General features: G+C 43.5%; 1 protein-coding gene across 8 annotated transcripts in view; it reads left to right on the top strand.

The window, feature by feature from the left end:
- The window catches only part of CHRDL1 (chordin like 1), a 119627-nt gene that overhangs the window by 59340 nt on the left and 33627 nt on the right, over positions 1-26660 (top strand). For 5 of the 8 annotated variants that reach the window (XM_057495221.1, XM_057495220.1, XM_036912650.2 and 2 more), the window contains exons 5-6: positions 14704-14849; positions 16308-16401. In XM_057495221.1, the coding sequence (XP_057351204.1) occupies positions 14704-14849; positions 16308-16401 (240 nt within the window). The remainder of the gene's footprint in view (positions 1-14703; positions 14850-16307; positions 16402-26660) is intronic. The other 3 variants (XM_036912651.2, XM_036912646.2, XM_036912649.2) reach the window with 1 other exon arrangement.

The following is a 26660-nucleotide window of genomic DNA, read 5'->3' as shown; positions in this document are numbered from 1 at the left end:
ATTGACATTGACACATGGGGGAACAGCTTAGGAACTAAAGCACTGGGACGGTAATTATTCCTTAAGTGCTATGTAGACCAGCCACGAACATAAAGCCAGACCTCTGTGCCAGGTCCTACATGCCACTGGATCCAAGGATTGATTGCCGTCAGGCAGCAGGCTTGAGAACAGTTGGACCTTCCAAGCTTCTGTGTTTGAGTTCATTTTGGTTTGCTTTTAATGGGAATTTGAATCAGAGAGGGAGTTCTAAGCATGCTGACTCCAGTCAGTTCCAGCCTTTGGTGTTATGGGGAACAGTTGTCAAGATGGAAGAGGGAGGTGGAAGGTGAATGGTAGGAAGTATAGATGATATTCATGCACTTACAGGCTAAAGTGAAACTTAGGCCCATGATTTTGGAGGAGAGAATATATCTGTAAAGACAAAAGAATTAGTCAGGTAAACCAGTTGCTCTAACAACTTCAACATCTCATTGGCTAAACACAAGAGAGGGAGAGCTGTGGGGAGAGAGAGCTCTGCTTCATGCAGTCATTTGGGGACCCAGACTCTTTCCACTGTAGTGGCCTTTCTGTCCTCTAGGGCCTCAGAGTCCTCTGCATGCAACCCTCAGTCTAGGGAAAGGAAAGGAAAATGGTGCAGGAGGTTTTGCAGGTCAGTCTTTGTAGGCACGCATGTCATTTCCTATCACATTCCACTGACAAGAACTCATTGATATGGCCCCACCTAACTGCAGATGAGCAGTGAAGTGTAGTGGAACTGGGTGCTGGGAGCTGTGAAATGTAGTGGACCATGGGGATGAGGAAAATAGGTTTGATGAGCACACAGCATCATATGTACTACTGTGTAATTGTTTTAGGCAAAGGGGAGTTTTTGTAGGAAGAGCTCAAACTGCATAGACTGAAGTCTTCACCAGTATCCTCTCAATATTGAAATGTTTGCCACTCACAGAGCATTGTAGGCTTTTGGGGGGTGGGGGTTAGAGACTAATCCTGCCTTCAGATAACTGTATTATAAATAAAGATAAATGCAACTCTCCCAAGCCTTACATTTTGCTTTATACTTCACGTGGCATCTGGACCCATAGGTAAGTGCAGTTACATTCCTCCTGGTACAGAGGTTTGGAATGTGTCTCCAAGTGGCAGAAAAATGAAAGACAGGACATTCAGTGCAATGATCATCAGTGTCCCTGGCCAATTCATTCAGAATCCTAAATTATTCATACATCACTCTTAGAAACCAAAAGGGATAGCTTTGAAAGGGGGAACTTTTTTCTCTGGCTACCAGGACACTCAGAATCCTTTAAAGTTCACATATAATACTTATGTTAACTCTATTGGTTGGTATTTCTTACAGCTACTTCTTGATTGAGGCTTTTTTCTATTTTACTTTTGAGCAACTTTATAGTATATACTTTTGGCTGCAGAAAGAAAACAATGAAAGTATTTTTTTCTTGTTTCATTTAATGCTAATTGTGAAAACTGATAGTTACGAAAAAGATACTCTGTGCTTATGGTGGCTTCCTGAGCAGTTGGTTTTATCAGGTGTAGTTTGGAAAAACAACATCAGGTGGAAGAAAGGCTCAACTTTCTAAGCCAAAATACATGACTCTTTCAAGGGCAGCTAGAGCTTTCATGACCAACCCAGAGCAGTTGGTCAGAATGGAGAAAGCCCTTTTGGGTTCCCTTTTGTCCTAGCTGTGTCCTGAATATTTAGGGATCAGATTGTTTGTACTTACTATTCCCTCTAGCCATGTTTTCTCAACCATTTGGGGGCCAGAGAATTCTCTGTTGTCAGTCGCTGTCCTGTGCATGGCCGATGTTTAGCAGGATCCCTCCACTCAGCCTCTGTCCACTAGGTGCCAGTAGCACCCTCCCCCACTCTTAACCACCAAAATGGTCTCAGACATGGCCACATGTCCCCTGGGGGGAAAACTGCCTTCAGTGGAGAACTACTGCTGTGGTCTTAAGGTATTTGAGATTTTGCATTGATACCTTCACTTCTCCAGGATCCTGGTCTTGAATTAAATGTATTTTGTCATTTTTCATAGAGATGGGACTTGAGACAAAGGTTATGAGTGGCAGGGAGCACGGTTCTGAGATTGCATGCATTTATATTCCCGGGGGGCATAGACTGAGGCAATGTGGAGCAAACATCACATGCACATTGGGATTAAAAAGCCTTCTCACTCTACTCATTAACCTCTGAGAAGCTGACTCACTTCTAGGACATTATTGAAGGTCTGGAGTCAGATGGGCTGTAGTACCAGAAGACCTAAAGCGGTGCCTCTGAAACTTTAATGAACGTACATACGTACATGAGTCACTGGGAAACTTGCTGCAACACAGATGCTGGTTTAGAGGTCTGGATGGGAGTCTGATATTTCTGCATTTCTAATTAGCTGTCCAGTGACACTAATGCCGCTGGTCCCCAGACCATGCTTTGAGTAGAGGGTTGGTGGCCTCTGAGGAGAGGAACTGGCCATCCAATGCAATTCTCAAGTGTGTAGAGGGAATTGTTCTCTTTCAAGATTATCTCATTGGCCCCATAACTAATAAGGTAATGTGTGGTTTTTACAGGTCCCGTCTCTCCACTGTTCTCAAAAAGGCACAACCCAAGGTTGTAGCCATCTCCTCCTACTCCTGTCACTCTCACTAACCATTTGAGGCTAATAGGAAATGAGGTAGGCAAGTGCTTCCTTTCAGTCACCTACCTTATACTTTTAAGTCCTTCTATGTGTCTGTGAAAGCAAGAGTGGTTTCTTTTGAGGAGGAAACAGCAAGAAGAACTCAGGAAAAGCAACTCCAGGGACAGAAGGGACTTTGTGCGGGTGGCTCTTTCATCACAACTGTAGCTTCATGTAATGTGATCTAGATCTTGAGAGCAATACAGTGTAGCTCCACTTCTATGGCCAGAGACCTTGCATTCAGCTCCACTATGACACCTTCCTAACTTTAGTTTCCTCATGTATAAAAGGACACAATAATGCCTACATCGTAGGGTGGCCTTAGGGAGAACAGAGCTAACACACATGAACACGTAATGGTTAGCACAAGTCACTCCATAACAGTTGCTGATGTTGCTCTAATTGTTAGAACTGTGGCTCTCAAATTCTTCTCTGCCTCCAAATTGTCTACATGTACCACACCTCCATCAGTGACATCTCTCATTGTGCTCGGTGATTCCAGCCAGGGGTGGGCCGACGTGTAGAGCTTAAAACCACTCCCACCGGAGACAGTGGTCCTCTTGAGACTTAAGAGGTCCCCTTTTGAGAATTACTGGTCCAAAGCAATGATTGAACTTCATATGGCATTTCCAGCCTTGTAAGTCCAAAGATGGCAGCACCCCTTATTTACTGGCTCAATCTCTGACCCCTACAATCACCTCTCTTCACAATAACTTTACTATGAAATGAGGAAAGTGGCCATCATATGAGCCTCTGGCTGCCAAACGAAGAGTCCCAGTTTAAACTGGAAATTTGCGTTAATCCTTGACATTTCTTTGTTCTCACCTCCATTCACTGAGGAATAGTTGCTCTCCCATGGCGATCAATGTTGCAGTTCTTCGGAAGGTAGATGCCCTCATGCGTCCTTTCCGTTCTCTGTTCCGTACACTCTTACTCTGTTACCCTTTGCCCAGCAGGGACTTTGGCTTCAGTTCTTAGAGGATTTCCTGGGAGGAGAAGCATGTACTCTCTCTTTTCCTCTGGGAGCTACCTCCTTTGTCTCCAGGCAGAGGTGGACTGCCTTTTCCTAATAGCGCTCACTCCCGCTGCCCCAGCAGCCCCGAGCCTTCATTCGCCACCGCCTTCCCTGCAGCCTCTGCCAGTGGCCTCCAGGGACCACTTTCTGAAGCCTGCTGCTAATACTTTTCCAAACACAACAAAAAGCGTGTTTGGGGATAAGTTTTCTCAATTAATCCTCAAGTACTGAATGCCTCTTTTCTTCCTTCAGCAGGGAATATGATAGCAATAGCCTCTTTCACTAACCTTCTGACAGGTCCTGCCTCCAACCTCGTGGTCTCTCCTCTGGCCGTCCCAGAGTCAGAGACCACAGTCGTTCAGAAAGGTAAATTTCATCAAGTTAACTTCACTGCTGAGATCACTTCACTGGCTTCTCTTCAGATGCAGGAAAAACCCAGACTCCTGGGCTTGACTTCTTTGTATCCTGAGCTCCACATGTCACTGGGCTGCTGCTGCGAGTGGCAAACTGTATGATTCAAGTTCATAGCACCCTACAGTGTTTCACAGTGGACGTTTTCTCTTGTTTTACAGGGCTCACCGATGAAGGGAGGGAAGGGAAAGAAAAGATGTAGGAGAAAGGTGTGCAGCCACCTAGGAGAAGCACGTTAGCTTTAGCTGAAGGTTGAGTGACTGCATGTGGGAGCAGGCAGGGTCCTGAGCTCAGTAGTTTAGTGTCCACAAGATGGGAAATATCCAGATCCTTAAGATATGTAGTTATTAGATGTGGTGCAGGACAGCACTTCCCAAAGCGTCTTCCTGGGATGTTCATAGCTATTCCATAGACGAGGGAGGATAAAAAGAGTCCAGTGGTTCAGTAATGTCACCCAGGGAAAATGCTGAGTTGTCATTAGGTTTCTTTACCATGGGACTTCTGAGCTCCTATAACATGTTGAAAGAGATATTGGGAGCATAGAATATGGATATTTTCCCAACTTTATCTGAAGCACAGAATTTTGTTTTCACAGAGAGTCTTGTGGACTTGAAGTGCTCTGCAGAGCAGACTTGGGAAATGCTGGTGTAGGCAATACAAAGGAATGCTCCCCACTCTCATCCAGATGCCTTGCATTGTTTCTGCAAATTCTGCTTGAGGGTAGTGACTTATTTGTCCATTTCAAAGGGTTATTGATCTTCCAAAAAAAAAGCCTCGTTCCCAAAAGAGTATAGCTAACCAAGTAATAGTAGAACTCATTCTTAATTTATTAAGGGAGAACAGGAAGGCAGTGAGTGACACATGTTAACTACAAACCTGTCATTAGCAATTAGATATCATGTGGAGTAGTTGATTTAGTATTTCCATTTCAGCTACAAGTCCCGTTTGTTACACTGTTGAAGAATTAGAAAATTTTTAAAGTGATAGTATAGTAAGAAAAGAGCCAGACAAACCTATCAGATCCACTGTATGAGGGGTCCTTTTTGTTAGGCTGTGTAATCCAAGTTCAGATGAAGGCTTGAGATTCGAGAACTGGCCCCTGAAAATAAAAAGATTTGTTTTATCTTCTTCCCCAATTGTTGGCTTGGATTTTAATGGACTTCTCTAGGCCTCATGTTTTGTGGCTCTAGGTACAATTAAGAGACCTAAGTTTGAATCCTTGCTTTGGCACTAAGTCACAACGTCCCCTTGGGAGCTCTGAGCCTCATTTTCATCTGTCAAGAGAGGAGGCCCTTTCCAGTTTCCTCTTGGAGATATGCATGGGAAACCCTAGGAGGCATATGTAGTGAGATTGGAATGGTCCATGAGCTGAATAATGGAGCTGATGATACAGCTGTTCAGTCAACTGGAGGAAGACATTTTGACAGAACAGAACATAGAAGTTACCTCTAAAGATTGGATTATGGGAAGCTTTCACCAACCAGTAAGTGCTCCCAACACACCGAGAGCTGAAAGTGAACATGCGTGACCCTACAGCCCTAGAAATTCAGCTTTGGATTGAGTTGCCTGCAGTTTTGGTGCTGCTGAGGTGAAACCCACAGGCCCCTTGTGTTGTATTAAAATAGTGAAGGCACCTCTTGTGAGTCAGGGGACCTTTTGAGAATCTGATAGTACTCGTGCACTCTCTTTCCAGAAGAATGCATATACCCTCATAGACTCACAATTCTGTAATACTTCAGAATCCCTTCCAAGAGTCACTTATTGCTCTCCAGCTGTCTGGGGCTTAAGTGAAGAACCAGCATGGCCCTGCTTGTGCATATTTATATCTTAATACAATTAGTAATACACTTTCAACATTCGAGCATATTTCACTATTTGCAAGTTTGTTCCTCTGTTCCAGTGCTCAAGCCAGGAGGGAACAGAGAAGTCAAGACATAAGCCTCACCTCCTTTGCACTTACTGATCACTTAGCAAGTAGTATACTTGTTATCAGAGGCTGGACTGTGGGGAACAGATAGATAGACCAGTAGAGCAGCCAAAAGAAAACACACAGCAGTAAGAATGTGTTTGATGGATGGTGAGGCTGGCGGGAGGGGAAGGGTATGAGTAAGCAAAGGGTAGTTTGTGGGGGCGGTTGGGTACAGCATGAGTCAGAGCTGAGTTGGCAAAGAGCACAGGGTGGGCAGGGGCCGGCTGGTCTGAAGTAGCAGTGGGGTGCATTTTTGAGATGCGCTTCATCGCCCTCGCTGGGCCATGCCATGATGCTGCTCCATACTTCAGGCTTCAACCATTGGAGGCTTGCCACAGACCCGTGACTAACCCCGCAAGGCTAAGCCTGCTACTGGAGAGGCAGCAAATCACAAGCTGAGGGGCCTTTTCTGAGCTGACAGAACCTTTATGGAATATAATAAGCTCTGGGCACAGGATGGCAAGAGCAAACTCAGTCACAGATATTTGTGCCTTCTCACAGAATGCACTTAAGCTGGAGCTAATCACGATCAATTGGCTGTGTTGCATGTAGCTTCTTTTTTCCCTAAGCCTTTTCAAAAACATAGAATCTTGTTTGTTCTTAACGACGTCCCTGTGAGGTAGAAGCAGGTGAAATAATGATCCGCAGCAAACGTACACATACTTACACATGCAGAAAGTTCTTTAGACTAAGGCCCAGAGATGCAAAGTGACAGCTGTCCATCACACAGCAAGTCAATCACCCACCCCAGCCAAGAGCACCCAGGCTTGCCTTCACCCCAGTGCTAGTGCCCACTCTCTGCCTGCTTCCTTAGAGACACAATCTTCTCTTGCACAAAGCCTCTCCTTAAGCCACCCTTCCCAGCATCTGTGTGCCAAGACTGCACATTCGGGCAGCATCAGCTACTGACTGACAGCCATTGAAACGCCAACGGAAGTGGGGTGAGAAATAGCCTGCAGGTGGGTCCCGGATGAGGAGGGGAAGAGCTGGGATTACAGTGGGGTGTGAGCTTTCAGCGCCCTCTTCCACTCTCTCCTCTCCAGCTGGACCGGCAGATGACTGTTTCCTCTCACTCAGCACCTTCGTGGTTGGGACAGGGTGTTGTGTCTGTCTATTGAGCTGCAGAGTGATCTGCTGAAGCTGCTGCAAAAATTTCTTGGCCTGGGAGCCCACTGGGGCTTGAGCCAGGGGTGGGAGTTGGGAGGCCACTAGTCCTACTGAAGGTGTGGGCCCACACAGAACCCCCTCCAAGATTTCAGGCCGGAAAATCCTCTCCCCACGGGCCCGCTCCTTTAGTTAGTTCAGCTGTCTGGCAGACTCACCCCATCTCCCATGGTGGGTACCCCATGGCATGGCCAGGAGGTGTTGGACAAAATTATGATTTAGGATTGCCCTCCTCAACCCCTTGGTAGCCCTCCCTTTCTTTTTCATTTCCCTTTCCCTTCCTTACCTGCCTCTCTGTCACCAGGGCACACAGCACATTTATTTTGTCCAGGCCTACTCCACTCTGATACTCAGCCTTTGTGTCTGCATTCTGTAGGATGTTTACCAGTTTAGTTTTTTTGGTAACAGCTAATTGAGATATAATTCACATACTACTTACCCTTTTAAGGTGTACAGTTTAGTTGACTTTAGTGTATTTACAGTATATTGCAACCATCATCACTATCTAATCTGGGATATTTTCATCATCCCCAAAAGAAGCCCCATCCTCACTGGCAGGCAGGCAGGCACTTCCCATTCTCCACCCCTACCCCACAGTTCCTGGAATCTGCTGATCTTTCTGCCTCTCTGGAAATAATTTGCCCATTCTGGACATTTCATATAAACGGGATTGTACGATATGTGATCTTTTGTGTCTGGCTTCTTTCCTTAGGGTAATGCTCTCAAGGGTCACCCATTATAACTGAGTAGCATTGCATTGTATGGATACACAACATTTTATCCAGTCATCCATTGATGGATCCTTGGGTTATTTCCACCTTTTGACTATTGTAAATAATGCCGTTATGAACTTTTATGCACAGTATCTGAATTCGTTCTTTCAATTCTCTTGGGTATATACGTACCAGTGGAATTACTGGTTCATAGGGTAACTCTATGCTTGGCTTTTCAGGAATTGCTAAACTGTTTTCCACAGAAGCTGCACCATTTTACATTTTTACATTCCTGCCAGCAGTGTATAAAGGTTCCATTTTCTCCACATCCTTGTCAACACTTGTTACTATTGTCTTTTTTATTATAGCCATCCTACTAGGTGCAAAGTGGTATTGCGCTGTGCTTTTGTTGTCCACCCCCCTGACCCCAAGTCCTCTTTACTGGGGACTGTTCCAGTCTTGGGACTCATTACTGGGAACTTATTAAGCCTCTGAGAAAGGTAACTAATACTAACTAATGCTTGAACTAATTAACTAATGCTAACAAATGTGAACTAACACTTGAACCAATTAACTAATGCTAACGAATGTGAATTAATGCTTGAACCTGGGGCATGTCAGGCACTTGACAAAACAAAGAGGAAGAGAGTTCAGAGTGAACTTGGCCCCTGTGGCAACTCTGCTGTAGCAGGAGCTCTCAAGGGTCACCCATTATAACTGAGTAACATTGCATTGTATGGACACACCACATTTTATCCAATCATCCATTGGAGACTGGAGACATGAAAGCATACTGAGAGAATATCATGGCTCAGAAGTGACTTCCTAGTGACCACTCAGAATCTGGCAATTCTTGAGAAGTTCTACAGGGAAGTGGAAAATGGTTGTCTTAGTTAGGGCTGTTGTAACAAAAGTACCATAGACTGAGTGGCTTAAGCAACAGACATTTATTTCTCTCAGTTCTGGAGGCTGGAAAGTCCAGGATCCAAGTGCCAGCAGTGTACACACTTTAAAAAAATTTGTTTTAGAAAGCAGTGTAACAGCCCCTGCTTTCCCCAAAAGTCCTGAATAGTGTTAGTAGGAGAGAACCACCTCATCATCTTCAGACTAGGAGCAGAGAGTCCTAGCTGGGGGCTGACCCAATAGGAGGACTAGAGCTGGGCTTCTCTGACCAGCTTTGCAGAATTCATTTCTTTGTGGTTGCAGCAGACCCCAAATGGTCACCTACTCTAGCCCCTGGCCTGCCAATAGAGCTTTTTTGCAAACATAAGCTCTTCAGATGTAATTTGGGGGAATATTCAAGTTTCATATTTAATTACATATTTAAATATCTGTAAATACTCAAATTTCAGTTTGGGAATCTAGGAATATTTTGAGTCTTTAACGTGAATCCTTAGTGATGCAGTAGATATGCCTTCCCACTTGACATAGTTTGGCAACTTGTGAGTCTGGCCTCTCTTCCATTTTTAACCTTTATGTGTTATTTAAATATTTTACCACTTAACACCTTTTTATGCTGAACCCTCCAATGACAGCAGGATTTTCCTTGAAGCCAGGGACATGTCTTATTTACCTCTGTTGCTCTAACCTAGGCACAATGCCAGCTATTTTCAACATACATTCAAGGACCTATTAGTGCCAGGTATAGTCAAAGACCTCCATTAATTGTTGAATGAAAAAGGATAAAAGAGGGAAACAGTGTCTTAACTGTCTTTATCCCCCCAGCACCTACCATACACATAAGCGCAAAACAAATACCTTTTAATTAATTGTCCAGTCATTGATGGAAATTCTTTCAAGTTCTTCAAGCTTATAGCTTTCTTCTTTGCCAACACCCCTTATCATTTATTGTGAACTGTTTTATGTACCAGCTACTTTGGGGCTTTTCAAATAAATGACCTCTAAACCTCACAGCCATGTAAGATAACTGGCACACTCATCTTCATGATGAGGAAACCAAGGCACGAAGAGATCAGGTAGCCTTCCCAAGGTCACAGAGCAGAGGCAGGCCCAAGCTGGCATTTGTATCTAGTGTTTGTAGACCCCGGAGACCAGGCTCAATTCTTTCTGTTTGCATGTCTGTGAGATCTGGAGCTGAAAAACATTGCATACAAACAGTGCCCTATTCCCAGATTTCCTCTCCCAGCCCCTTTGCCATTCCCTTCTCGTGACCTTGAGATCTAAGGCCAGGCCCCCTGGACTAGGTAATTCTGTTTTGTTGGATGTGTGTATGCGTGTGTGTGTCTGTCTGTCTCTTGGTAATTAAAAGGGCCATACTTCTTTCAAGCCTCTTATCTTCATCTCGGTATCTCCCCTCCTCCACCACCTTCCAACTGGCCTGTGGGTGTTGCTGGAACTGCACTAGGATGACAGAGAACCAGACCGAAACAGCAGCATCAGGCTCAGCCACTAAAAGCAAAGCAAGAACAGAACCCAAGTGACAGCAGCAGTGGCCAGAGGAGGGAGGGCTTGGAGTTGAGGTGATTAGCAACTGATCCCTGGGAGTGCTGGAGAGGTTAAAATTATCTCATAAACATGGGGAGCTGATTAGTCTCCTGACATTCAAGCAGCCTTTCTGACTAGGCAAGGATGGCCCCACTAAGAAAACAGAAATTTGAGGATAGGGAGAATGGAGAAGACAGCAACCAGCACGAAGACTTTGGGCTCCCAAGGGGAGGGTGGGAAGCAGGGTAGTGCTAGGAGGGGAGAGAATGGTGTACCACCGGAAGTGGGGTAGGGCCACAGACTTTGTGGGGAAATTGGGCAGCTTCTCTGAAGGGGAAAAAAACAAAGCCTGCAGCCAAGTTACTCACACTAAGATGTTCATGGCAATGTGTAGCCTCTCCCAGAAGTTTTGGGATTATAAAATCTGATTGCAAAAAGGCAACCATTTACCCCAGAGGAATGGACTTCTGATGATGGCATTTTAGGCACCAGGGAGCAAAAAGGAGGTAAGAGGTATTTCGGATAAGGGAGTGTTCTCTGAACACTCCAGAAATCATAGTTCTGCTTGCACATAAGACCACCCCTCACCAGGGGAGAAGAAGCAGTTCCTTTTCCTGGCACAGCTGGGGTCAGATGGCCCAGTGCTTATCTGTTTGCCCCCTGCCCCATGTCCTTCCTCCATTCCTCAGAGCAGGAACATTCCCCTGGGGGGCCCTGAAGCCAGCTTTGCTTCACACTGATTTTTCTGCCAGTTTTTGGCCAGGAACACTAATGTATTCCAAGGAGAGTTGGTTAGAAGCCCAGCCACCTTGGAAAATCTAGGAAGGGAGAGGCTAGAAGACAAGGTGGCTCTTCTTGCTTCCATGGTTCCTTGCATGCAAGGGGAGATTTAGGTCACATGGCCTATTCTTAGATAGAAAAATTGAGGCCCCAAATGGTAACATGGCTTGTGCAAAATCATGGAGAGTGGATACCCAAGCTGAGAATGGGATTCAGTGATCGTGCCCCCAGTTTTTAAAAATTCTTTTCTTTGGTAAAAATTGTATCTGTTTGAGGTGTACAACATGCTGATTTGATATGCATATATATATTGAAATGATGCCTATAGTCAAACTAATTAATATCATCTCATCACATAGTTACCATTTGTCTTGTGATGCGAGCACCTGAAATTTCCCCTGAGCAAATTCCCAGTATACAATATACTATGATTAACTAGCATCATCTTGCAGTACAGTAGATTTCCAGACTTACTCATCCTACACCATGGCCAGCTTTGTACCCTTTGACCAACATTAGATTTCACACATAAGTGAGGTCATGCAGTTTTTGTCCTTCTGTGCCTGGCTTCTTTCACTTAACATAATGTCCTCCAGGCTAATCCATGTTGTTGCAAATGGCAGGGTCTCATTTTTAAGGTTGAGTAATATTCCATTGCATATATGTGCCACATTTTCTTTATCCATTCATCTATTGATGGGCACAGGTTGTTTCCATGTCTTGGCTATTGTGCACAATGCTGCATTGAACATGGGAGCGCCGATATCTTTTCCACGTACTGGTTTCTTTACCTTTCTGCCCCCGAGTTTTAACACCCACTCTGTGAAAAGAACACAAACTTTCTGGCAAGAAAACTATTATTTCCAAGTTGGCTCTCCTATTAAATAGCTGTGTGGCATGGGAAAATTTGGGGGGATGATAGTAGCTTTATTTTCATGATTCTGCCCCCCCCACCCCATTAGGGATATTAGAAGAATGAAATAAGAATAAATGGGAAGGTGTGAAGACGAGTTTATTATGTCAGACTAGTAGTAAGCATGACTATAATTGGTTTCTTTGATTGTTTTTCTTCCTCTCTTGTGCTTTCTCCCCATCTCCTGTTGAGTAGATAAAGAGTCCACTGTCAGGTTACTCTGAAGACCATTGCAAGGCAAATTTCTCAACGGCATGCTTCTCCTGGAAAACCTTACCCTGCAGTTGCCTCACCATTGATTCTTTGGTGGAAGGCCCAATTCAAAAATCAATCCATAGTCTTTGGAGGCAAAACCATTGCAACCTGTTTTTTCTTTTGGCATTCAAAAGATTCACCAGCTCCTGGCACATGGCAGATACAATTTTGTAGGTCATCCTAGTATTCCTTCACCACAAAATACTGAGATTTGTATAACTGGAGCCCAGGGACCCAGTGGCCCTGCTCTTGTCCTTTCTCCAGTGAGTTTCTCACCTGTCTACCAGCTGCAGGTGTCTCCTTATAAGTACTTGTGGGCAGGAGCAGGGACTCATAACCCAGATCAGAGGGTCAGTTAGTATGAGGTAAACTCTTTCTAGGAGTTAAGGCTCCCTCTTTTTAAGGCAAAATTAGGGAATTTCCTTTGTATTCTGTAAGGGGTCATTTACATGTAGTTAATACCCAAGGAGTGAGTTACTCAGAAATTGAAGCTAAATCCTTTTATATAGTAAAGGATAGAACTGGGTTAGTTAATCCGAATCAATGAAGCCAAAGAAAGTGCAATGTGTTTTCAGCATATTTTAGGCCAAAACATTCTAGGGAGACAATACAGCTTTCCTGTTTCATTGGTTTTGGGTTTTAAATGAAATGGTCCCTTCTTGTTAAAGGTTTGGTGTGATTGGCACCCTCCTTGATAGTGGCTAGGAGGGAAGATTCTAGAGTCAGTCAGACATCAGTTCAGATCCTGGTGCTACCACTTAAGCGTGTGACATGGAGCAGGTCGATTAATTTCTTATGGCTTAGTTTCCTCCTCAGCAAAATAGGCATCATCATAATGTCTACATCAGACATTATGAGTAAGACCCAATGAGATAAGGTATGGGAAAGCACTCATCATTCCACCTGGCATATTATTTAGGGTTCAAGAAATGTTAGCCATTGTTTTTTTTATTATTGTTGTTGTTAGTCTTTATCATTTTCACCTACATCCTAGAATAGTTTCATTCTGTTTTTTTACATCATTGTACTGAGAGGTACAGTTTACCCATAACATGAACTAATTTTCATTATAATTTTGACTGATGGGAAAGAAAGGATGGTGTAACTCTAAGCCTCCCTCCAGTGAAACGCACAGCCCCCCTGATTTGTCCTCTTCTACTGTCCCACGGCAGGTACTTTCCAAGCCCTGCTTGTATCTATTGTTAATTTGTACATCAATGATCAGTTTAATCTAGGGGTCTTGCTCTGGGGTCAAGACAACAGTGACCCCGGGGGGGTGGCACGTGACAGCAGACATGTATCCAGCACTTCAAGGAAGCTCCGTGAGAAGACTTTTTGAGAATATTCACTTAGACTCAATTCACCAAATGTCCTGACTTTCTGCTACAGGGCAGCTCTGTGCTAGACTCCACAGAGAAAAGACACGTGTAAGGCAGAGTCCCAGTCCTCAGAAAGCAATACAGACGCATGTATACATAGGCTGATGGAAAGAAGATGGAATTTAGGGTCAGAGACCAGATTTCAATTCCTTTCTTCATCACACGACTTTGGTGACCTGAGATAAGTCACTCAACCTCAGAGACGTGGTACCCTCAAATGAAAAATGAAGATAAGAATCTGCCTTACTTGACTGACAGGGTTGTTCTATGGCTCCATTGTATAATGTATGTGAAATCTCTTTGTAAATTGCTGGCTCCATGCCTATAATTCAGAATAAGAGTTACAATAATATTCAGCTGCCAAATTGTGTACTTCAGACATCAGATGCCTTAAGCATCCCAGATGATGGGCTGGAGCTCTTAGGGAATGCTTTTTGGAGGAAAAGGGACTTCAAAATCAGATAGGACTGCAATAGGTAGAAAAGAGCAGGGGGGGGGCAGTCTTGGTGGAGGGATTAAAAATAAGTAACGACTCCAGAGGTTGTAATAAACATCCAAACACATACCACCTGGTATAAAACATGGGTGGGGATAAAGTTACAGGGTACTTATGATAGATGGTTTCTCTTCTATAAAGGACTCCCTCTGTCCAGGCAAGTGACCTACCTTATTCATCTAGGTGTTAGCTCCATCATTGCAGGGGCCTTGTCCTTCTTCTCTAATCTCTCTGTGCCCATTGAAATGCCTGGCACATACTGAGCACTCAGTAAATGCTCAACAAATGAAAGAATGGATGGGTGCTCACGTCAGTGGCTCTTCTTGTCTGGCTGCTTCAGTATTATCGAAGGTCATCCGCCGCTGAGTGAGAGCCTCCCTTTAACTCCCTCTACATGGTACAGCCCCATCTGCTGTTAGGATTTATGAAATTCTTTGCAATAATGCTAATACTCTGGGTGCTTTTTCTCCACCTTGTCCCAGAAGACTCCTTACCCCCAGCGAACAATAAGGTGACCAGCAAGTCATGTGAGTACAATGGGACTACTTACCAACATGGTGAGCTGTTTATGGCAGAAGGGCTCTTCCAGAATCGTCAACCCAATCAGTGCACCCAATGCAGCTGTTCGGTAAGACCCTGCATCTTAAGGTGCCTGCTAGCACCTACCCACATAGGAGGGCTTCCTCTGCACTTACACTGTTAGTTTGAGCATACACTGTTGGGTGTGTGAATGGAAGATGAATTGCATTTAAATCATAAGCCTCCCTGACAATCCAAACTCCCTGATCTTCTTCATCCGTCAACAACTCTGTTGAAGAGGTCAAACCCAGTTGTATCCTGGTCTTGAGGCTTTAGGACAGCTTAAGTGGACAAAGTTGAGTGGGTGGGCTCAATCTGCACTCCTTTTCACGATAGTTACACCACCAAAACCTTCATTTGAAGGAGTCACTTATTTTGAAGCTTTGGGGATGCAATGGGTGGAAGAGCCACAGGCACCAGGCCATTAGGGCCACTCAATGCAATTCCCAAGAAAATGGGGTGTCTCTTGGTTCCCATCTCTGAAGTATTCTACTGACCAGTTCATCCCTACTGCCCAGCAATGAGAACTCTCTCAACAAAACAGGGGTATTCCTGGGACATTACTTGTCAAAAGAACTGTGTATCCTTTAGGAATAAAGTATACCGATTGTATCTTCATCTAATTGTGCAGTTCAGAGAATGCAGAACCAAAAAATGGAGTCCAATGGGTGTTTAAACTGAAGTGTGCAGGAGTGAAGTTAGAAGTTTAGACGACTTTTCTGCCTGTAAGTGGCATTAAATGCTGGATTGCCAAGGGAAGGAATAGAATCTCTTCCCATAGGGATTTTTAGCAAAAATGTAGTATCTCGATGGTTTGGGAAAACTTGGTTGTGGCCTTGCCTTCCTAATGACCTTTCAGGAGCCTTTCTAACCCCAGAATAATACGCTTCTAAGAACTAAGGACAAGGTTTAAGGAATAATGTTTGGAGTATAGGACTTTAGGGAATGGAGATGATACAAAGACAGACTTAACAGCAAGTAAATTTGATCCTCTCCTTTACCTTGTGCTGAGCTGAGCCGTCAGTTCAGATCATCCTGTATAATTTTGCATTACCCAAGAGAGCTTGTCTCCCTGGTTTGGAAGGGAGACTCTCGTGAGTGTTAACAAAAGTCAGCTATTACCCAAGTCTGCATTCCCTGAAATCCCCTACGTCCAGCCTGTGAGTGATGGGGACCATCAGATACAATGAACAGAGAAAAGAGGAGCAAAACTCTATATGGTGGTTTGGAGGCCCATGGCAGCCCTCACACTGACTATTTTTTACTATCTTAGACCAGGATGACTGGTGAAGATCGCCCACTCTTCTGTGACTTAGTCTCTGGCATGGAGAAACAGTAAACAGAAAAAAAATAATACATAGCAAAATTTAGGAAGGACCTAGAAACACTATGGGAGAGAATTGGGAAGGGTGTGCCATGTTTTGAGCCTATACTCATCCTGGGTACCAAGCTGAGCCTTTCCACTTATCCCAGATCCTTCTGACCTTAATCTGTTTCTCCTTGGCAGGAGGGAAATGTGTACTGTGGTCTCAAGACTTGCCCCAGGTTAACCTGTGCATTTCCAGTCTCAGTTCCGGATTCCTGCTGCCGGGTATGCAGAGGTAGGTGACCCGTACCCCAAGACCAGGGGTCGTCACAGCCAAGGTCCAGAGCACTAAGCTGGAGGGAAGAAGTTATAGGATGTGTTGGTAGGGGATGAGTAGTTGACTGATATACATTACTACCAGCTTGATCTTCCCAAAAAGATAGCCTTAACCATGCTACACCCCTACTCAAAAGTCTCTGTGCTCACACATACTGCCCTTACTATGTGCCTCTCACAGTTCAAAACCCTTTATAGATAGAAATGCACTTAATCCCATGACAACCCTGTGTAATGAGCACAATTATCATTCCCATTTTATGGATGATGAAACGGAGGCAGAGAGAGGTTAAGAACCTTGTCCAAGGTCATGTAACTAGATGCTAAGTCGAGGAGCTAAGATCTGAATCCTGGCAGTTTGGCTCCAAACTCTAGGCTCCTAACCTCTCCACTCTGTCACTGAAAGGGTCAGCTCCCTGTTGCCAGTAGAATACATGTCCACCCCTTGACTCAGACAGTGAAGGCCTTCTGTGCTCTAGCCTCAACCTACCTTCCTAGGCCCACGTTCTTCCATTCATGCACCTCAGGTTCTACTCACATTGTTCCTATCTCCCTTCTCTTTGACCGTGTGCTCTCTTCTCTGCCCATCATTATTTCTCAAACTTCAGCATGCTTCAGTATCACCGGGAGGACTGGTTGAAATTCAGGTCCCCAGATGACAACGTTAGAGATTCTGATTCTGTGGCCTTGGGGTGGGGCCCCTGGGATATGCATTTAAACAGGTCCCAGAGTCCATTCGGATGCAGGTGGCCCATAGACTACCACTTGGAGAAACCTTCCAGAGACCAGGTAGACAACTAGCCTCAAACAGTGGTTTACATCCAAGTTCAGTGCACCAAGACCAAGCCTTTTACAAGTCTGAAACCTGAGAAAGCCAATAGGAAAGTGACCAATGTCAATCTCTGAATGGTCAGAGCCTCTCATTTCAGCCATATGGCAATCAAGTTTGGGGTAAATCAGTGGCAGATATTTCCTGATAAGGAACTGGGAGGACAAGGAGACAAAATGGCTACCTATGTAACAACTACACATGCACAGTAAGGGTTGGGAAGAGGGAATGTTGCCTCTTTCCGGAAAACCCTTTCCCTCCATCTCTGCCTGTGGAAATCCTGTCCGTTTCTCAAGACCTCGCTCAAAGGCAACCTCCTCAGATTCTAACGCAGGCAATCTTCTGGGCACATTTTGATAAACACTAGATGGAAGTCTTTCTTCTCTGCCTTCCCAGCTCCGTTGCATATTTCTCCACCCCTAAATCCTGCCTATCATTCAAAGGCCCGCCTAAATGCCACTGCCTCCATGAAGCATTTCTTGATCTTGTAAATCAGGAGTAAACCTCCTTCCTATCTAGTACTCCTTGGCACTTAACCTGGGCTTCTCCGGCACCTTTTACCACCGTGTCACTTTTTGTCTTTCATTGATTGTAGGTTACCCCGGTCTTACCATCCCTACCAGTGCATAAGCTCCTGAAGCTACAAACCAGTCCTGGTTGACCTTTTTCCCCACTGCACTAAGTACGGAGTAGGTACTCTTTGGATGGATGCATATTAGCTTGGAAATATTGCTAGAAAGCTAGTCATGGTTTGAATTAGAGTCTATAATATAGGATATCATTGTTGTGTTCTCTTGCTCTAAATTACTGGCTGTGGTAGGTTGTACTGACTATACATTGGTTCATGGTCAGTAGGAAATCACTTGGTATGCTTACTGGTCCCCAGGGTGTTTTTTCTCCCCCATCCCACTTCAAGTCACTATAATTAATATTTCTTTTTGAAATAAATGACCTTGCTCTGAGTACCAGTATGTGTTCATCCCTTTTAATATGCTCTTTGTCACGGTCTCCATAAATCAGTATGGATTCAGTTTTGGCCTGATTTTATTTATGCTCCAGTTAGGCCTGGATCTTCCCATACAGTTTTTCACAGTGTGTGTGTATTTTACCTTACTATAGTTATTAAGCATAAGCCAGGCAGGATCAGTATTTTGTTCGCATCTTTGTCCTAACTTATTTGAGTCTGCTCCAAAGGGAAGGGAGTCCATACTGAGCAGAGGTGTACACATGAGCTGCCATATTAACCAGCTAGTTGCTATACTCCAGTTGTTAGGCTGAGGTTGTTTTGTTTGGGGAAAAAGATATGAGAAAGCTGAACTAAAAAACAGTAAAAGAAAGGAAACACCAGAAAGACCTAATGTTGCATCTGAGAGGCAAGACAGTGCAAAGGACATGGGCACTGAAGACAGGAGGACCTAGATTTGACAGTGCAGAGCCACCACCTACTAGTGATGTCACCTAGAGCAAGCTTAGCCACTCAGCACCTTGGTTTTCTCCACTGTGAAAATGGAGATGACATATCTGCCACCCATGTAAAGGTTGTAAAAATGAACTGAGCTGACGCAGAGGGCCAGGAGAAGGTCTAGTACAGAGCGAGTGCTTCATCAGTGATAATTATTAGATATCATATGATAGTTACTATAATTATCACCCAGAGTTAAGTAGAATGTGTAACTTCTCCTCCATCTCTGATAGTCTTGCCTTTATATTTACTCAATCTCAATATACAAAACTTAATTTCTAGTCTTTCTTGCAATAACAGATCCTGGGACTGACTTCTCAACAGCTCTCTTGTTACCATTTAAATTTCTTTTCCTTTATTATGACCTCAGAACAACAGATAAAAGCCTATTTTTATGGATTATGTATTGTCCCTTCACATACTTGACAATTCATGAGGTTCTTTCTCTGCCACCTCTTCTCCAACCTCAATAAACCATTCTCTTTTGTCTTTCCCTATAAAGACAAAACCTTACACTTTCATAAAATTGACACTTTTTCTCTTTCTCGCTGCCTCTAACTTCTTTACCTCTTTCAGCTATGTATAATGTGATTGAGTCTCCTTTGAAGTTCTAATTTTTCAAGCACCTCATCCTTTTTTTTCCCTTGAAACAATGTCTGTAGAAAGGTCTATCTTGTATAAGCATCTTACACAAACAGCAGGGAACCCAGGCACACTTCTCTCCTATACTGGCCACCCGAATTATAGGCAAAATACTGTGGAAGCAATAGCCTTCTGAATGCTGAACTTGAGCACCTTAATATATAAAGGGCCCCACTGAAACCGGCTGTCTGCACTGTCACCAGACACTAGTGTGAGCCTTTCTTCGTGGGTCAGCAACAGTATCAGTTGTGCAGTGAATCTCAGCCTCGGTCTCAGCCGGGTTGTTGAGACATGTCTCTGAGGCTAGGACATTAGGGAGACTGTTGGCAGGACGTGTGTCTTTGCTGGCACTCCAGGAAACCCTGTTTGGACTGGAAGCGCAGCACAACCAACCACTGGAACCTTAAGGGAAACTATCAGGAGAAAACATCTCTTCAGAGATTGTCTGACTGCCACATTCTGGGCAGGCAGGCTTCCAACCCAAACCCACACCCAGCGCGCCTCTACCGTTTATCATTTCTGCTGCCCGACTCCTGCCAATCTTGCCAAAGCCAGGGGGAAGGCTATGTTCTTGGATTCTAGACAAGGGAGAGATATTTGGGGTAGGCTGTTGGCTGTATTGAGAGCAATTGGTAGATGGTGTACCTATGTAGCACATATTATGTGCCAGGCAGTGGCCTAACCACTTACTTGTGTGTGTCATAGCTCATTTGATCCTCACAACAAAGTAGGACCAATTATTATCCCCATTTTACAGAGGAGGAAACTGAGGCAGAGAAGTTAAGTGATTGACCTGAGGATACATGTTAGAAAGTGGCAGAGCTAGAATTTGAACCTTGTTGGCCTGGCTCTAGAGTTCCAAGTTCTTAGACTACCTGGTGGGAGCTATTCACGGGCATTTGATTAGGGCCTCTTCTAATACAGGGGAGAAAGCAGGGCTGCAGTGGGTGGGGGGTGCATGTCACTTTGGCATAGGGAGATGATCCTAAGAGTGTAACCACACTGCCTGTTTTTCCCCATCAAGTCTTTGACCTACCCACTCCCAACTACAGGGGACCACCTCTTTCCACCTTTCTCTCTCTAGGCTTAATGACACCCAAGTGTCGGTATCTACCTTCTTCATTCCGCAAACATTTGGCAAGCAATAGCTAAGTACCTGGCACTGTGCTGGTGCTGGAGATACAATGGTGAACAAAATGGACATGAAACCTGCCCTCACAGAGTTTAGTGAGGAAGACAGGCATTTATCAAATAATGGCACAAGTAAATAAGAAATTGCAATCATGCCACATGCTACAAAGGAAAGGTTATAAAAGCCAGTCATTGAGAGGAGTTACCTGGTCATGGAGGTAAAGGAAGACTTGTAGGACTGTTCTGTGGACTTAACTCATACCACGTTCCTCTTCGCTGTCTGCCTCCTAGGGTGGAGGAGGATTAACTCAATGGTTAGGGAGCTAACTAGTGGTGATCCTGTCCTCCCAGGGTCCCCAGCTTCTGATCTCACCATGAAAGCAGCTGTCTCATGCAGTAGGAGTGTCTGTACTGTTTGTCCTGCATTGTACATGCCGTGTAACTCTCTAGTCTAGACTTTTCTACTTAAGGAACTACTTGATCATGTTGGCCAGTGCCTCCCATTTCTCACCACATTATCCAATCTCAGTTCTTGTTTTTAAAGGCCCTCTGTAAAACAGCCTGACCCTTCCTCAACCTAGTACCCATCCTCATTTCTCTGACATGCACACCTTCTCCTCTAGGCTGGTTGTTCTGTTGTCCTACAACATGCCATGTTCCTTTCCACCTTCGCTTCTGTTATGTGCCTCTCTTAACTCTTAACTCCCACGAGCTTGGAATAGCTTCCTTCCTCTCTTCTACTGTTTAGGATCCTACCCATCTTTTAAGAGCACCTCTGAAGTCATACCTCTTCTAACTATCCTTGCCTGATCACTCTAGTCCTCCTTGATCTTCCTCTTGGGGCACTTCCAGGGCTTAGTCTGGTTTGTAGAGTCCAGCATTTATGAAAAACTAAAAATATTTTCTTGTGCTGTTCATTGTTTCATGGGTCTTGTTGCCCTAGCATGGTATTACGCATATATCTTGAGGTTAATTTATTAAAAAGAAAGAGAGCCACAGTTACAAAAAGCTCTTGGCAGTGCTCCAATGCAGTCCTGGCTCCGGAGGCAGGAGAAACAACTGAACTCACAACTTACTCAACCCAAGCTCATTTCCCAATACATCTCCAATGAACCCATGGAGAAAATTGCATCTTTTTTTATGAAATGGAGATATTTCTGCTAACTACTTCAAGGTAACTGAAACTGGAAGTAACTGTTTAAAAGTAATTTGTCAGTGTTCAAGACAACTTCCATTTTACCTAAGACTTTGGATTTCTCTTTCCAAAAAACACCAATATTACACCTCAGATGCCATCTTGGATGACACCCAGAGATGCAGAGAGAACTGGTGTGTGAGAGATTTCATTTTTTTAACATCATAAAAGCATACCAAGTTTTTCAAAGTGTTCAAAATCAAAGAAAACTGGAGAAAATAACAGCAGATCCAACTACAGATCCTCATATGTTGGTCTAGAGTTGTTTTTGGTTTTGCCCACATTTTCTGCAGAAACACTACCACCTCCTGGTCATGATAGGAGGGAAATATTGTTAATGAGAAAGACTAGTTAAAAAATAAAAATAAGCTCAGTAATTTTTGGGTTGGTCTGCTGTCACCTGAACTTTAAAATGTACTGAAACACTCTGATCTTTTCATAGCTACAGAAGAGTCTGATCACTGCTAGTAATCCCTTTCAAAAGTGAATCACTAAAAAAAAAATGAATCACTCATGTTCATGAAGATGGGACCACCTTAGAGATTTTCCATCCTTGACTACTTCTCTTGTAAATCAAACTGGAAGCCTTTTATCCCCATGGAAATGTTCCAGGTTGTTTTTATTCTCTCTCTATCCCTGGCACCCAGGATTCATCCTCACATGCTTACTAGCAGTCCCAGGACTCCCACCCCTCTGAGGTCATCATGTTCCTTCTTGGCATTTATCTTTTCCAGAATGTTTCTTCTTAGACAGAAAGCCTTTCAGACAGTGGACGGGATAGCACTGAGTTTCATACTGAGCTTAACAAATTAATAGTGATGAATCCTAACTGGCCATCTGGGATATCCTGTCAAGGTCAATAATGCCCATCCTGTTGTGGGATTGGAGAGTTTCTCATGTGTATCTGAGTCTGGTTCTACGATGAAAATAAAGAACTCCAGTGAAGCATTTCAGGGCAATTATTTCTCCACAGGTGGTTAAAGCCACTCTCCCTTCAGCCTTGTCCTTCTAACTACTTCGAGGGATGCCATGACCACCCATAAACACACTACTGGATATGCCTGTTACTTTCATTAGAATCGTCTGCAGGAGCTTCAATTCCAATATATATATAGAAATTAATTTGATTGGTGGACTGGCAGTATAAAGAGAGGGAAAAGGAACATGATAAAGAGGACCAAGGCCAGGCAGAGGAATCATATTTGAATATTACTTACACTACAAAAGTAAGAACTTACAAAGTCCAGGTCTCCATAGCCCAGGCAAATTGGACAGTTGGTATAGTTATCCAGCTGATTCAAATAAATTGCTGGAATGACTGTGCCCACTTTTCTCTTGGCTTTAGCTATTAAAGCCAGTCCTCTGTGGATAGGGCCAGGACACCAAAGTGGTGTTCATGGAAAGAAGAAGGATTTTAATAAACTGACTGCTTCTCATTCCCAGGTTGGCCAGGCGGTAAACATTGGTAGATTATTGAGTTCCCTTGCCCATCCTGCTTGTTATTTTCCATTTATGGATGTAGTAGCACAGGACTCTACTTTATTTGGGCACTTGGATTTTTACCACGCCACTTTATGACTATATAAATTGCACTGCCTCCCAATGAAACTGATATCTGTCCTCTTTAAGCTTATTCTAACTAAGAGAGAAAAAAGGGCTTAATTAAAATGCAAACTCCTTTTTCTAAAAAGATGAAAATAAAGGGGAGGACTAGCATAATAATGAGAATCTAAGCCCGTCTAGAAGGAATGAGCTGAAGGAATCTCTGTGGCTGCTTTTTTTTTCTTTTTTGGTGGGGGAGGGTCTATCTCCAGGACCCTGGTTTTAGAAATGAAATGATTCCCATTTCTATGTGCAGGCATAAATTTTCTCTTTCTGCTAGTCTTTGTTTGTTTAATCCAGACTTTTCCTTTTGTTCAATACTTAGCACATTTGTGGGAGTCCCTTAAGTTGGGTTTTCCCCATGTGCAAGCTACTGTTGACAAGGAGGAGGAAGTGGTGGGAAAGGATGGGAAGAAGAGGGCAGGGGAATAACAGCTAACACTTATATAACACTAGCATGTGCTGGGCACTGTTTTAAGCTCTTTGCATATACTAACTCATTTCATCCTCAACAACCACACGGGGTAGGTATTATTGTCTCCATTTTAGCAATAGGGAGAAAATGAGGCACAGAGAGGTTCATTCACTTGCCCAAAGTCACACAGGTAAGAAGGGGCAGAGAGATGTGGACCCAGGCAGTCTGGCTCCGACTTCTATGCTGCCTGTCAGCTTGGGGATGTGAAGCAGCTTTGGGGACTCTGTTAACTCCGAGGCTGCGGAGAAGAATAGACTTTGTGATGACTCTGCTCCCAGGGGCCACACATATCATAACATTTCCAGCAGATTCATTGGGACTACTCTGGGATGCAAGGACCCCATTTCTAACCATACACTTGAATCTGTGTAGCCATATCTCCATTGAAAGAGCTGAGTCATAGACACCATCTAGCTACTAGTTTCTTTATTCCCTCCTCCATGATTCCCTCATGCAAACAGGTGCAGTCTTGGAGTGCAGTTTTTAAAAAGTACAGATTTCATCCCTGTGACTAATTTATAACTGAGATTTTGTGCCTCTTTAACCGCTTCACCTATTTTACCCTCCCATCCCAACCCCTCCCCCATGGTCACCACCAGTCACTTCTCTGTCTTTGAGTTTACTACTATTAAGTACATCATAGAGAATATAGTCAATAATACTGTGATATCTTTCTCTGTTGACAGATAGTAACTACACTAGTTGGGGTGAGGATTGAATAATCTAGATAACTGTCAAATCAATAGGTTGTATACTTGAAACCAATATAATATCGTATATTGCCTATAATTCAATAAAAAATTGAAATAAAAATTTTTTAAAAACTGTAAAGGAATTAGAATATAAATTTTAAAAATAGCATAAGAATAGGGAAAAATGATTGAAAATAAAGGAAAAGTATGAATTTCTGAGTTTTCTTGATAAATGCTTTTGCACGCCCTTCAGATTTGGCTGGCTACTGTTGGCAGGAGTTCCCCATTGTCTATGTATTCATATTTCTCAAGCAGATATTTTGTTTAAAATGCTAAGAGCTTGTGTTGATGGCCCTCTTGATTTCATGAGAAAGTATTTTCTAAAAAACATGACTGTCCACTTCACGAGACACTGGGGGACTTCTTGCAATATGGTATTACTGGAAGCTCACATGTCTACCAGTGGGGAATCCTTATACCAGTGTTCTTTAAAGCTTACCTCAAATTTCAGCACTCTTGCTCCTTATCATCAGAATTTGTAGAATTAGATGTTTGGCAGAGGCCCCCGGAGTCATCGGCTTCCACTCCCTCCTTCATCCCCAGCTTGGGTATTGAGTACTGGCTCTAAAGGGGCCCACCGCAGACCCTGCACATGGTAGATGGCGATTTCACCATCAGTTTCTTCTTCTTACCCTCTCCCAATTTCCCTCAAAGCCCTTTAACTATTTGCCCTGATTCTGCTGACTTCAGCTTGCTCCTCATTTTGAAAATACAGAGATCACTTTTTCTTGTCACAGAGAGCACTTGCCCATGTCTTGGGAATTCATTTAATTTCTGTTTGCCTTATGATGAGAGTAACCATGTCATTTATCATCCAAACTGAGACCTTTTTGAAAGTAAGAGGGGCAAACTTGATAATTATGCCTGCCACAGAAATCAGGACTTATGGGCACTCGATATATGATGTTGTGTATGGTTCAGAAGTGGCCACATGCTGGCGCAGTTTTGCTGTCTGACGCTTATCTTCCTGGGTATCTCATAATCTCATTGTTCACTTCATCCTTTTGAGAGGACATGGTTTACTTCTGTGACCCACTCAAGCCAACCAAGATTAATGGAAGCACTGGGAGAAATAAACAGTCTGAATTTTAGCCTAGCTCTTGACCATTTTTCAAATACTTGTTCTCCATTTCTCCCATTACCAGAAAGCCAAGTCATTCCAGCTCCATAGGGTACCACTCAGAATATAATTGAGGCTTGAATAAACAACACATGTGGCTTTTAAGGTTAAATGAATATTGTTTGACATACAGTACACTAGAGTTGTTTTTCATTTTGGTTTTTAAAATTGGTTAAAATTACATCTTGTTGCTTCTCAGAATTAACTGGAATCCATCTGTCTCCATTAGGATCACTGATTTTTTTTTTAAAAGCCTTGGCTGGAAAAAGAAGCTTCCTCTCCCTCGAGATAATTTGTCCGGTGAATCAGGAAAAAAATAAAGAAACAGGCTTTTTAGGGTACTCGTGCCTACTTTCTTTTATGTATTTTGTTTCTTAGATATATCTAAGTTATAACATCTAAGATTGGAAACAGACAGACTTATTTTCAGTGGCCCAGACAGACCCTCCCCAGGTCGAGAGAATCTCTTACAGCCAGACAGAGCGTGAACACCTACGATCATTCTGCTTTAACTATTGTTCACATTATGTGTAATAACTAAAACGTTGAAACCTTTAGCAGCTACTTATAGAACATTTGAGTTTAGAGAATGCCATTTTGGTGATGTTGAAACCTCAAAAGCAACAAAAATACTTGTAGTTCCTTCTTGAGAACATATATATAGAAGTAATGGCAGCAGCAGTTTCTAATGAGGTGAAATAGTTCAAATTTAGACACATACCTGTTTGCTGAGGCTTACGTGATTGTGACCCATTCATCTGAACCTGTGTTACAGGGTATTAATAGTCTGCTCCCATGCTTGATACTGACTTGCCTTATCACTTTGCCATCTTACCCCTCTGCTCATTTAACAGGGACTATGCGCGTCTCTATTGCTTTGAAATTCTGAGCGGACTGAGTGGACTATAAGTACTTAAAGACACTATTTAAAAGCCCTTTTAAGACTCTAGGATCTAAATGCAATAAATTGAACTTTTCAGAAGGTCATTCTGAGTAAACATTTTATATCA

Source organism: Manis pentadactyla, chromosome X (assembly GCF_030020395.1).
Source record: "Manis pentadactyla isolate mManPen7 chromosome X, mManPen7.hap1, whole genome shotgun sequence".
NCBI classification, from domain to species: domain Eukaryota; kingdom Metazoa; phylum Chordata; class Mammalia; order Pholidota; family Manidae; genus Manis; species Manis pentadactyla.
The sequence above is the reverse complement of the archived record's forward strand: the minus strand, read 5'-3'. Positions and strand labels throughout refer to the sequence as shown.